The sequence below is a fragment of the Rhinolophus sinicus genome, linkage group LG10 (genome assembly GCF_036562045.2).
Source record: "Rhinolophus sinicus isolate RSC01 linkage group LG10, ASM3656204v1, whole genome shotgun sequence".
Lineage (NCBI taxonomy): Eukaryota > Metazoa > Chordata > Mammalia > Chiroptera > Rhinolophidae > Rhinolophus > Rhinolophus sinicus.
The window spans coordinates 81,142,450-81,156,000 of NC_133759.1; the positions used below are offsets into that span (position 1 = coordinate 81,142,450).

Consider the following 13,551-nt stretch of genomic DNA (forward strand, 5'->3'; position numbering starts at 1 on the left):
CGTGCCAATGCTGAGAGACGTTGAAGTTGTCACCCAGCTGACGCCTTGATCGGAAAAGCTCTCAGGGCTGCCCGGAACTACATTCCTCGCTGGGGTCCAGGCTGTTACACGCGGCTTCGGAAAGAGTTCTAGCTTTACCACTGTGGCACTGTGTGACCTTGGACAAGTCCCTTCCTCCTTAAGAACACTGCAGTGGGACTAAGTGCCTCCTCCCGGGTTTGTCTATGCTATGGGGACAGTCAAGCGATCTGGAAAACAATTGCCTGTAAACGTTTATTGATCTCTGATGACACGCGCGTGTCAAAAGCAAGGGACTTAAGAGTCGCGGCGCGCGAGAATCTATGACCCGCGCCACGGCTCTCGCGAGATCTCCTCTCTGGGCTCCGCGGCGTCATCTTCTAGGCAGCCGTGGCGGCGACAGCGACGGCGACGGCGCGTAAGATACTCACAGGGGCGGCCCGTATCCCTCCGCCGCAGACGCGACCCAGCCCTCCTCCCCCTGGCCCTCCAATCCCCGAGCCTTCCGACCTGCCCCTCGGCCTGGGCCCACCCCGCGCTCGGGCGGCCCCACCCCGGCGGCGCCGCCCGCCCGTCCGCCCGCGCGTCTCCCTGTCCACCTGCAGCAGGCAGTCCCTCCAGCTGTCCGACCAAGAGGCGCCGCCGAGCCCGAGGCCTGGGCTCTTGCTACCCGGCGGAGGGATCCGCTCCGGCTGAGGAGGCGGTGCTGAGCTAAGAAGGAAGAGGCAGCTACGGCGGCGGCGGCGGCGGCAGCGGCGGCGGCGGCGGCTCGGGCGGCAGCGCATAAAGGGGCCGCCGCCGGGTGATGCGGTGACCGCTGCAGCTGGCTCGGGAGCCGAGTGGGCCTCGGCCCTCAGTCGGTCCCTGCGGACCCGTGCTCCCGGACGCTCCATCTTCTCCGGTCGACCCGTGATCACCGAGGCGGCCTCGCGCCCCCTCGCCCCTTCCCCATCCCTCCCCTGTCCCCGTCCCCGCCCCGGGGGCTGCCGCCACCCGCCTCCCACGATGGCTCTGAAGAGAATCCACAAGGTAAGCGGCCGGAGGTCGGTTGTGGGTTCGGGCCGCCGGGCGGGCCAGCTGAGCAGGCCGAGGCCTGCACTTCCCGCCGTCGCCTCCACCGGGCTCGCATCTTCTTCGGACCCGGCTGCCCGCGAAGGCCCCGCCGGGCGGCCTTCACAACCCCACTCCCAGTGATGGCGCCGGTGGAGGCCCGGGCGCGCAGCCCGCGCTTAGGCCGGAGGTGCTCAGGCCCGCTCAGAGTTCCTTCCCGGCCTCCTTTCTAGGCTCTGCGGTGGTATGGAGTCCCAGGGCCTCTCCCCGGCCTGGGACTGCTGCGCTAGAGGGCCATTGTCCCGGCATGCCGGGAGGGGGGGCTGGGGCGTTGGGCGGCCCCTTCGACCGAGGTCGAAAGGGCTCCTCGCCCCTCTCTGCCGGTTCTCCCCTCCCCCGCACCTGCCCTGGCTCTTCTCAGAACCGCCCGAGCTTGGGGCCCATATATCAGGCAGGCAGAAGAAGACGCCTTTTTGTCCGATCCACAAGTATCTCTTGAGTGCACTCACCTCTTGGCGGCCGCACACTTTGGTCCACTCTACTTGTCCAGAAACTGTTCAAGTAGGAAGTTCAGAAAGAAAAAAACTTGATTCTTTGAGGGAGGAGGGAAGTAGAGGGAGAAGTGTTTTATTCCTGAGGTTGCCAAATGTAATCAGAAACTTCAGTTTTGCAGGAATGGACCTTATAGAAAAGCTGTTAAATTGGCAGGGGTAGAGGTAGAGACCTGAACATTGAAACCCACTGGAGAAGTTACACAAAGTTTCCCTTTACAGCTTAAATTAGGTTATACATTCAGGGAGAGACCCTTTTAATTTCGAAGGGATTTTGTTAGATTTTTCCATTAGAAAGGACTTCTTTGTCCTTTAAGATGAAGGATTTGATTCAGTTAGTTACCTATACGAATGTTTCCCTAATACTGCTTCTAGAATATAGGCTTTGCTTAAAATTTAGGGTTTCCCTCTCTAATATTGTAACTTCCTAGTGCCTTTCACTATCATGTTTTTTTCATAGAAGTGGGGGAGCACCACTGGTGATTTTTGTTTGGTGTTTCACTTGGCTGTATTAAACCTCTAGACATTTAGAAGTAGATCCTGGGATTATCCATCCTGAAGGATGGGGTGGAGATGCAAGGGCAAGAGAACCAATTTTCACCTTGCCTTACACTTAGTGAAAGTGCTGATTGGTGGACAATTTAAACACCTCAGCTCAGTAGTTGGTCCTCATTTCATTCTTGATCCAAGACCTTTAATGTGAAATTAATCCCAATGGTTACTGTAAATTAGGTTAGATCCTTACCAACTTCTTTTGACTTCTTTGATTTCTAACAAATGAAAAAGGGCAGTCTTTAGACGGAGTAAATCTTGTACTGAAATGAAGCAGGTTATTTGTTAAATGAAGCTTGAACTTGAAGCAAAGATCTCTTAACCATTCAAGGGGCAGGAACACACTGAGGAATGGTCATTCAAGTAAAACTATATATGCATTTTTAAGGGTTTTAGAAGTTACTAGGTTTTTATAGTCTCGGGGAAGTTACCAACTTGAGATTATTACCTGTAGAAAATTGTGCTCTTATTTTAAAACCTAAAGAGGAGTGAGTATATGTGATAACTTACAGTCAAGAGATGTAGCCTTTCATTTCTACAGATTGATAACGTGTTACAGGGATCTTTTTCAGAGCGGGGAAATAGCACTCAAAACATGCATTTTAATCTTCCAACGTGCTTGCTGTCAGTAATAATGTTTCTTTTGAGTAACTACATATTCTCTAGATTTTCTCTAAAGTATCCCGTTATAAAAATTTGAATGAGGAAAATCAAGTTTAGACAATGATAATTTGAACTTTTGAAACTCAGTATCTTCCCCCAGTTTATTGCCTAGAGCCCTCCTCAAAGTATGGACCAACTTCTGAGACTAGCAGGGATTAGAAAAATAAAATTTATTTTTGGTATACTAGTTAATAACAATTGTAAAAACAAAAGGGAGATCATTTTTCCCCCAAGCTTTTTGTATGACACCAATTTTAAGTTGAATGCATACTTACTAGATATGGATAATACCAACCCTATCTTATCCTCTGCCCTAGGAATAGATCTACAACGGAATCCCCAAAAGACTTACTTATATAATTGACCTTGGTCTTGAACCTTCCCAGTTTTTTTCTGACAAAATAGTTTTGCTTAAATACCAACTGTAGATATCATGAACTAATGCATCTGGGTTCTAATAAGATTTTGCTAAGAACCAAATAATTTGACGTGTGGCATCTTTAGGAATTCAATATCTTGTTTCTCTGACAGCTGGAAATGGTGTTCTATGAATTTGACAATGCCATGTCTTTTTTGGAAAAAGCTTTTGATGGAATTTATTTTGATACATGCTTTAAGGTATCCTGACCTATGCTTTAACAAAGTGTATGTACCAAAGAGGGTTGTTACGAACAAACATCCAGTACAGTTCTGTGCAGGGATTGGGACCCTCTGGGATTGTTTGTAGCTACACCAAATGGCCCCAGCCTGCTAAGTTTTAACGTTTTCTGCTGACTTAATAGGTCTTTAGCTTTGATTTTGATGCTGTGAGTGTTTGCCTCTCGCAGCACCCCCCCCCCCCCCCCAGCCCTTTTCCAGTTGGCTGCATCTCATCTGTTGTGGGCTGGGAAACCAGATCTCAGAGCTTATTAAAATTATGTCTAAAATAAGATCCAGTAGGCTCCGAGTGAAGAAGTCTTCATGTGTTCTGTGAACTGTGTGGTTTCTTTGACTGATCAGAGACCTTTTTAACTTCCTGTTTTTCTTCTTTACGTTTGTTACACAGATGCAGGAGGCTGTTTGGTTCTCTTACAGTACCATAGTGGAGGGCGCAGCTCACATGGCCCATGTGGGGGGGGATCCATCCGGCTCTAACCAACTGAGCTAACCGACCACCCCCGTGCTTGTACATTTTAATGATATCCTGCTAATTATAGTTAACTTTGGTATACATAGCTTTAATACCAGGACCATCACTTGATTTAATCTATTTCTATGATAAAGATTTAAAAATTGTTTTTAAAATTTATTTTCCAATTATAGTTGACATACAATATAGTGATTAGACATTTATATACCTTACAGAGTGATCACCCTGATAAGTCTAGTCCCCATCTGACATCATACATAGTTATTAGAATATTATTGACTATATTCCCTATGCTGTACTTTATATCCCTGTGACTATTTTTATAACTGGCAATTTGTACTTCTTAATCCCATTCACTTTTTTCAACCATTCCCCCAACTCCCCTCTCATCTAGCCACCATCAGTTTGTTCTCTGTAACCGATAAAGGTTTTTATGGCTAGCTTCTTTCAAGGCCCCTCAAGAGACAATACATAAGTAAGTTAGTTCTCAGTAAAATAAAATTTTCAAACCTGTTGGTTATAAAGGCCAGGCAGGTAACCAAACTGAGCAAAGAGAATGGGGGGTGGAGGGGACAGACTAAAAATTGCATGTGCTATCAGAAGAGAGCAGCTGCTACCCAGCTCTCTCCAAATGTTGTGATTGCCAGAATCTGTGGGCCTAATGTTGCCAGATCTTCCATTTTTTTAAAAAAGGAAAGCCACAATCCAGATTTTTGGCAACCAATTCAAAAAAAATCCAAAAAAACACCCATACTTTTTGGTAGGTTGGTAGGCACCAATGTGAATTAGAAATAATGAAAGACTGAGGTTCACTAAGTAATTAGGAGTGTAAGGATTAAATCATTTAAACCATATTTTCTATCTTTTTAAAAGTTCCAAAGTATTGCTTAATGTAGATGGGCAAGATTAGGTAGTTGGGCAGGATTAGGTAGTTTTATGTCAACTTCAAATTCTTTGCTGAGGTTTTGTATGATTATGTGTGAGGTTATAGGGAAAGCCGATTTGGTAGATGCACTGATCCCATAGTAGAAGTTTACATCTTACTCTTTACTTCATTGTGAAGTGTTCATGTTATGAATCATCTTTCTGTAAACTACATACTTTTAAAATGTCTAAGATGGGAGATTACCAAAGGATGATTCTTAAGGATGTGGGGAAGGCATTGTAACACTGTTAACAAGTTTACTAAATTTTTGAAAAGATTATTTTAAAATACTGTGCTAGAAGTATGATATCATGTATGACATTAATATTATCAGAGGTACGAACTGAGTGAATTCCAATCAGTGACAAAACAAAAGGTCTTGTGGAGTACTGGGAACTTTAACATAATAAATGGTTGGCTGAAGATGGCTGTTTGAATTAGTTCCATCTTGGAAAGCAGACATACCTCTTACTCCAAAAGATAAGCTTCTTGAAATCTTTGGAAAGTTTTTTTTTTTTTTTTTTTAATTAGAAAAGGGTTCTTTGCTTTACAAAAGATTCATTGAATTGAGAAACTTTCTTGCCTCTTCCATGTTGCTATTTAAATGTAGTTTAAACAGCTATCATTGAAGAAGAACTATTAATAAATCCAGGTTTTCTTTGAAGTCTCCTGTGTGTATTACTGTACTGTTGACTGACAAAGAGGAAGTGTTGACAAAGTCCAATTCTGGATATTTAGAGAGAGAGAGGGCTGCTAAACTATCCTAGGCTGTTCCCAGGATCGGAATACCTGACTCATGCCTGATGCTGCCAGGAACCTCTGCAGCCTCATCCCAGAAATGCAGAAGCACACTTGTTTTTTTCTGTAGAAATAAAGTTTTGGTGGTTAGGTTTCTGGGCTAACCTTCAAATCATAATAAACGATGATATAGGAAAATAAAGTACCTTTTGTTCTTTTGTCTACAGAGTCAATTGAGATTTCAAGTAATAGAATTGTAAAATGTTAGTTTAGCACTGTAACATATCTCAGCTACTTTCTGAAAAGGACATGTGACTGACTTATTAGGGCTAGATCAGGAACCTGGATTTCTTGATTGTGTCCAGTGTCTTTTTGGCAACCCATTTACCCTTATATAGCTGTTAGGTATGTAAATCCAGAAAATGCAATCTCTTTCTTTTGTTCAAACAACTGGGTATTTAAAAGTATGCCCTGGAACCAGAGGATCTTTTCCTCAATATCTCTATTGTTAGAAAGGTGTTTATAACTCCCTTAAAACTATGCGAATTTTGGATGTTCTGTCTCCTATATATCTTTAATCATAGTCAAATGGATTTTTTAATCTCTCCAAAAGTTAAGAATCACTCTCCTACCTCCTTAAACACTCTGTTTTAATTTCAGTAGGTGACCCAATTATCTGTTTTGCAGAGAAAATAGAAATCTTATATGTGAATTCTTTCAGATTTCCTTCAAAACAAAACCAAAACTCCACCCCCATAGCTACCATCTTTAGAATACTCACTTTGTATCAGAATTACTGAATCGCCTGAACAATCCTATGAGAATTCTGTTCTCCCTGGTTAGATAAGAAAAGGGAGACTTGGAGAGGTAAACAAACGCCCGTGATTATTATATGGTCATGGTAGGAAAAGCCAGGATTTCGATGCATGCCGTCTTGACTCTAAAGCCAGCCATTGCTCCAAATTTACCTTCATCATCACTCTTTCCTCTTGTCTCTGGAGAAGCTATACTTTTCCCTTTGTCAGGCTAACTTTTGCTTTCCATTTTATTGTTTTCTTTCGGCCAGGTCATTGCTCTCCAGTGATTGACTGCTCTCCTAGTTCTGATCTCTTTTCTACTAATTCCCCTCAGCTTCCAAAATTATCCAGGATATCCCTCATCCTAAAAAAACAAACAAAAAATTTTTTTAACCCTCCTCCTGGATTAGAACCCTTCCTCTTCTTTATCCCTCCCATCTCTGGCATTTCAGTACCAAAATTCTTAAAAGAATAGTCTGTTCACTGTCTGGGACTGTTTAGTAAGATCACTTATGATTACTTAATCGCTAAATTCAATGGATACATCAGGTTTTATTTAACTTTTGTAACAGTTAACATAGTTATCACTCATTTCCCTTAGCTTCTGATAAACTGCTCTCTCCTTCCTCATATCTAGTGTTTCACGACTTTATTAGAACACTTTTCAAACTAATATTGATAGCTTCAAACGAGTTCATAAAACAATGCACACTTGGATTAAAATTGACAGCACAAATAGTCCCAGGTAAATTAATTAAAACACATAAACTACCACAAGCACAAAATTAAATTATTTAAAAACAAAACTATTAAAATGGAACATCATTGTCATTTTGTTATAAAGTAACAAACAAAGAATAGTATTTTTCTTACAGAATAAAAGGGATCCTCATCAGGTGCTGTGTTAAATGTTACATTGTTTTCATTGCAGTATACTTTGAAAATGTTTCAAACAGATGTATTGTAGCAAAAGGATATAGAGTGCAGATTTTCAATATTCATGCAATTAGGCCAATACCAACATTACTAATTATCTCAGACAGACAGGTCACCTAATTTAAAAACAAAAGGAAGTCTATGCTTTGCTCATGTTTGTTTTAAAATAATCTGACTTTTGGGGACTTAATCAAAGGACTCTGATTTTTTTTTTCATTTAAAACTTCTGTATTCTAGCTATAAGTCCATGGGAAATGGGGTTAGTATAGTAGAAATATTTAATGTACAATAAACTTTGATTAAATAACTTATCAAATGTATATTGAATTACAACAGTAAACCGGAGATGCCAGTGGAATCAAATAGACAGTGCCTATGGTGAAATGCTGTTTGTGCATCAGAAAACAATGGATAGCATTTGCTTTGTGATGTGCAAGTTTCTTAAGGCAAATTATGTTATTTCTTAAAAACATTAAAAATGGACAAAATTTAGGACAAAATATTGCCACCTTTATTACTATAATATATACTAGTATCTCATGAGAAATATTGTAATTGAAACAGTTCTAATTGATCCTTCTCGGAATCATTTTCCTTTAGTCTTTCCTTTTCCTTATCCAGAGAATGTCTTCTCACCCTACCCCCTCCTCCTTCTGAATTCTTTATTCATCCTTGGAGACCCAACAGAAATGGCTTCTCTGTAAAGTATGCCCCAGGCATGCAGGCAGTAGGGTTCCATTATAGAACTGTTTCTTAGTATGTGGACATGATTGATTATTACCTCCTCTAGACTGAGCTCTCCTGGGCAAAGTTCTCGTCTTATTCATTATATTCCCTGAATATCACTGAATGCCTGATGCATATTAGGCATTCAGTTTTTGCCGACAACATTCACGAAATGCCAACAGCAAGGGGTGTGGTGGGACAAAATAGGAGGATTTTGGAGCATCATGCTTACTGAGTCATGTTCTAACCCTGTGGTCTTAGGCAACTCACTTCACTGGTTTTCTTTAGCCTCAGCTCCCTTGTCTATAGAATGGGGATAGAGTCACATACCCTGCAAGCCTGTGGGACATGAGTAGAAAGACAATGTGGGCTCCATAAAGGGTAGTTTTTAATAGTAATTATCACTGTGGCTGGTTTAACTGCCCAGTAATGTTGACCCATGGAAGTGGTAGGATCTTGAAATCTTGGGGTGTCAATGTTAAGGACTGTTTAGCATTTCACTTCATTGCTACCTCAACCAAAAAAGAAAGGAAAAAAAACACACTATTATGTTGTAAAAATAATGTTTTATAAAATTTCAAAGTAGAAAAAGGGACTGAATTCCAAATTTTTCCTTCAACTACCAAATATTGTTACGTAAGTGTGTTCATAATGCATGTGATATTTTTGTCGGCCTAGAAGTAAAAACAATTCTCTTTAACATCCCGTAAGATGAACAAAAAAAAGAAACATACACAAAATACATTATTTTGTGATAGAAGGATCTGCTGCTGTCCTTTGAGCACTTCCCCCTACTACCTAGAGCATCATGCCAGCGTAAGTGACAGCAGTCCTTTGCCACCTTCTTAAGGGCTTATATCAGATGACATTTTTGAAATCTCAAGTTGTTTTACAGAAGCCACAGTTTAGCTTAAAATAATAGTATACTAGCAGGAGTGATTGATTTTCTTTAGATTAAATGTCCTATTATTTATACCATTTCTATTAGTTGCATAAGGCTGCTATAATAAGTTACCAAAAACTGAATGGCTTAAAACAACAAATTTATTCTCTCACAATTGGGAGGCTAGAAGTTCAAAATCAGTATATCGGCAGGCCAGATTCCCTCTGGAGGCTCTGAGAGAATCCTTCCTTGCCTCTTCCAGCTTCCGGTGGCTTTTAGCATTCCTTGACTTCCCTGGTTTGTGTCTGTATCACTCCAATCTCTGTCTTCATCTTCATTACCTTCTGCTCTGTGGGTGTCTTCTCTTTTGTCTCTTACAAGGGCACTTGATACTAAATTCAGGACCCACACAGGTAATCCAGGATGATTTTATCAAGATCCTTAATTTAATTATATCCACAAAGACCCTTTCTGTAAATAAGGAAACATTCATAGGTCCCAGAAGTGCCGTATATCTTTTTGGGGACCATTCAGTCCGATATATTATGTAATCAAATTCTAATAAAGTGATTGCTGTAATTGCTATTGGGCTTTTCTGTTTTTGTCTTAACTTTCTAAAATTTTGAAACAATCTCAAACCTACAAAAAAGTTGCAAATACAATATTTAGAACACTTTTTCTTTGACCATTTCAAAGTAAGTTGTCAACATGATGCCTTATCAACCCCAAATCCTTTAATGTTTTTTTTAATTTGATTTTCTCCTCAATTTTTTTTTAAATTAAAGTTTATTGGGGTGGTCATTGTTAGTAAAGTTACATAGATTTCAGGTGTACAATTCTGTGTGTTTTTTTTTTTTTAACTTTTATTTATTTTAAGTATGTTTTTCCAGGACCCATCAGCTCCAAGTCAAGTAGTTGTTTCAATCTAGTGGTGGAGGGCGCAGCTCACAGTGGCCCAGGTGGGGATCCAACTGGCAACCTTGTTGTCAAGAGCAGTGCAGTCTAACCAACTGAGCTAACCAGGCACCCTAACTTGTACTTTTTACAAACACATTCTGCTACAAAATCACAATACAACCATCAAAATTAGGAAATTTCTGTTGAAATCTTACCTTGCCAGTTGTTCCAATAATGTCCTTTTATAGGAAAGGATCCAGTCCAGAGTTACCTTGCATTTAATTATCTATCTTTAGTCTCTTTCTTTGGCTTCATGACCTTGACGCTTTTAAAAATTATAGTCCAGTTATTAATATTTTGCAGAATGTCCCTCAGCTTGGGTTTATCTGGTTTTCTTGTGATCAAATTTAGGCCCTATATCTTTAGCAGGAATGTCACAGTAGCAATGCTGTATCCCACTCAAGTGGTGCATGATTTTGGTTGGATTCTTCTCATTATATCCTGTCAGGTGGTATGCACTTTCACTTTGACCCATTTACTGAGAATTTTCACTTTTATCACTTGACTAAGGTGATGTCTGTCTACCAGGGTTCTCTACTACAGAGTTATTCTTTTTCCCTTTGTAATGAATAAATAATTTGTTGAATAAATAATTTGAAAAAATGTATTTATCCTGTTTGTATTACTTATCTATTGCTGCATAGGAAAATAGCCCCAAATTTAGCTGTTTAAAACAAACATTTATTTTCTCATAATTTCTGAAGATCAAGAATCTGAGAATGGCTTATGGAGAGGTGATTGTGGCCCAGGGTCTTTTGAGGTTGCAGCGAAGCGGTTGCCTGGGGCTGCAGTTCTCTGAAGGCTAGAGGATCCTCTTTCAAGCTCACTCCCGTGGTTGTTAGCAGTTCCTTGTGGGTTGTTGGACTGTGGGACTCATCCCCCCACCCCCACCCCGTGGATCTCTCCTTAGGGCTGCCTGACTGGGCTTAAAACACAGTACCGGCTTCCCTCAGAGTGATCCAGAAGAGAGAGAGAGCAACCAAATGAAAGACCACATTATTTTTTAGAACCTAATTTCAGAAGTGACAATGCCATTCCTTTAGCCATATTCCTTTGGGCTCACAGACCATCCTTGCTACAATGTGGGAAAGAGGACTACACAAGGGTGTGAATACTAGGAGTTGGGTCAATGGGAGCCAACTTGGAGTCTGGGGACCACACTGTTACTCCAAAATTTTAACGTACTCATTTTTAAACTTACATTTGTATGCACTCATTATTTCCTATTTTATTCAGGTAGGTTATAATATCATTTATTTTCATGCTCAAATTGTTACGAATTTGCTCTTTTTTCCTCATCATTCTTTGAGCACTTCTTTATATTCTGGCACAAGATGTTTCTGGCTTTTTCTTCTACTTCTGCGCCAACCCTGTAATCATCTGTTTTTCCAAGGATCCCTAGTTCTTTTTAGTGGACAATAGTATATAGAAACCAAGATCTGGATGCTAGGTGTACCCGTTGCTCTTAGAATCTCGCTTCCAAGCCTTCTCAGTGTAATCAGAACCATGAATTCAGACTGGTACCTCTAATTCCAGTCCGATACCATGGGGTTCACCCTATACTTCTTCCTTTCAGTCTTTTTTTTCCCTGGCAATGAGAAACCTGGCTTTTGTAATTCTTAATATATTTACTCATTTGATCAGTTCTCCTGTATATAATGAACCTCCCATTGCTATGACTCACCTGCATAAATACCATTCTGGTTCCCCTTCCCCTGGGGATGCCCTTCTTAACTGTCTAACGTGGACATCCTGTACTGGGCCATGCCTATCCTTCTGTGGATGTCCTCACCATTTTTAAAAACCAAAGTAAAATATAGGGCTTATTTGACACATTAGATAACTGTTGAAACAATAGTGCTAGTCCTGTAGAACATTACTTAAAACAGGAGCCGGGGGGGAAAAGGGGGGGGGGGGAAGAAAAACAGATAGAGGAAGTTCAGCCCAGTGATATGACCATGTAATACTTTTCCAAGTTAGGGAATATGGCATTTTCTCTAGCCTATTCTTGGAGAAAACTTAAGACACTTTAATGTTACTCTGAGATCATTTTGGTAACTTAGTAACTTGTATAAAATAAAATAGTCTCCATCCCTAGAAATAGCTGGAGTCCCGAAATTTATCTTTTATTATGAAATATTTTATGTTTAAAAAAGTTTTAAACACTGATATAGCCAACATCTGTGTACTTACTGACCCCCTTAAAATTCAGACCTACCTAATTTAGCTTTAGTGTTCAAGTTTAGTCAGGAGCGATGGCTTCTCTTGATAATTAATGAGCTTGGTGTCTTTGCATATTTAGAAATAATATTCATGTTTTGATAAGGGTCCATTGTTGTAGGTGATAATGGAATTACTAGTAGAACCTCCCCTACTTCACCTATTGCATCAAGGCAATAATATCGTCACTGAGTTTAGTAATAGGCCAAATTCCTGTCCGTCAAAAGGTTATTTGTATCTTTAATCATTGTGCTTTAATTGTGACTAAAAATAATAAAATCCTCTGAAATTATTGAGCTTATAGGCGTATGTCACACATGTTTGTGAGCTCTTTTTAAAATTGATTTATAAGACTGATTAAATTGGTTTATTAAAAAGTTGAATTTTTCAAAAGATAAATAGTTATACCCTTTATTTTCATCACTATAGGACAAACCTCAAAATCTGTTTAACTTATAGTGGCAATCCCAAAACATGTTTATGCAGTCCCTTTTTCCCCCCAGTGCATATGTCTTATTTCTTCTGTTGAATCTGTTAATATAACTTGATGTGGAAATTAAATTGTATGAGGTTACATGCAACATCGATAAAGATTGAGAAAATTGTTCAGACTTTGAGGAACAACTTGAAGCGAACAATTTTTATCGGCATTCGGAAAGGAGCTAGCTATTAGTTTCTTAGTCCAAACTGTGAACATGATTTAGCCTGAGATGGGAGCATTAGTGTGGCACTTTTTACTTTTGTAGTCAGTATTTTCATTGTCTTTTAGTTTCTGGTATTGCTGTTATACTTTGTCCCCAGTGTTGTTAAATTTCATGATACGTGGTGGTGTAGGTCAGTTTTTATTTATCTGCTCAACATTGGTCTTTTTGAACCAGAAATTCATGTTCTAAAGTTTGGGGAAGTTTTCTTGAATCAACTTTTCTCCTGGTATCATTAACTTCATTTTCTCTAGTCTCTCTCTCTCTCTCTTTTTTAATTATTGGGGAATAGTGTGTTTCTCCAAGGCCCATCAGCTCCAAGTTGTCCTTCAATCTAGTTGTGGAGGGCGCAGCTCAGCTCCAAGCCCAGTTGCCGTTTTCAATCTTTGGTTGCAGGGGCACAGCCCACCATCCCATGAGGGAGTTGAACTGGCAACTTTGTTGTTGAGAGCTGGACTCTAACCAGCTGAGCCATCCAGCTTCCGGCTGCCCCTGCAGAAGCTCAGCGGCCGCTCGTTGTCTTCAATGTAGTGGAGGGCGCAGCTCACTGGCCCATGTGGGAATTGAACCGGCAACCATGTTCAGAGCTCTTGCTCTAACCAACTGAGCCATATGGCTGCCCCATGGTCTCCCTTTAAAAGAAAAAAAAAACTTATCAGATATTGGACTTCCTGGACTGGTCCCCTATCCCCATCTATATGGATT

The 13,551-nt window shown here is 40.6% G+C and overlaps 1 protein-coding gene across 1 annotated transcript in view; it reads left to right on the forward strand.

Annotated features, from left to right (window-relative positions):
- The first annotated feature begins 447 nt into the window (after positions 1–447).
- UBE2D2 (ubiquitin conjugating enzyme E2 D2) overlaps positions 448–13,551 on the forward strand; it is a 53,744-nt gene continuing 40,640 nt past the window's right edge. Inside the window, exon 1 of the mRNA XM_019740349.2 lies at positions 448–1,047. Coding sequence (XP_019595908.1) covers positions 1,024–1,047 — 24 coding nt within the window. The 5' untranslated portion in view covers positions 448–1,023. The remainder of the gene's footprint in view (positions 1,048–13,551) is intronic.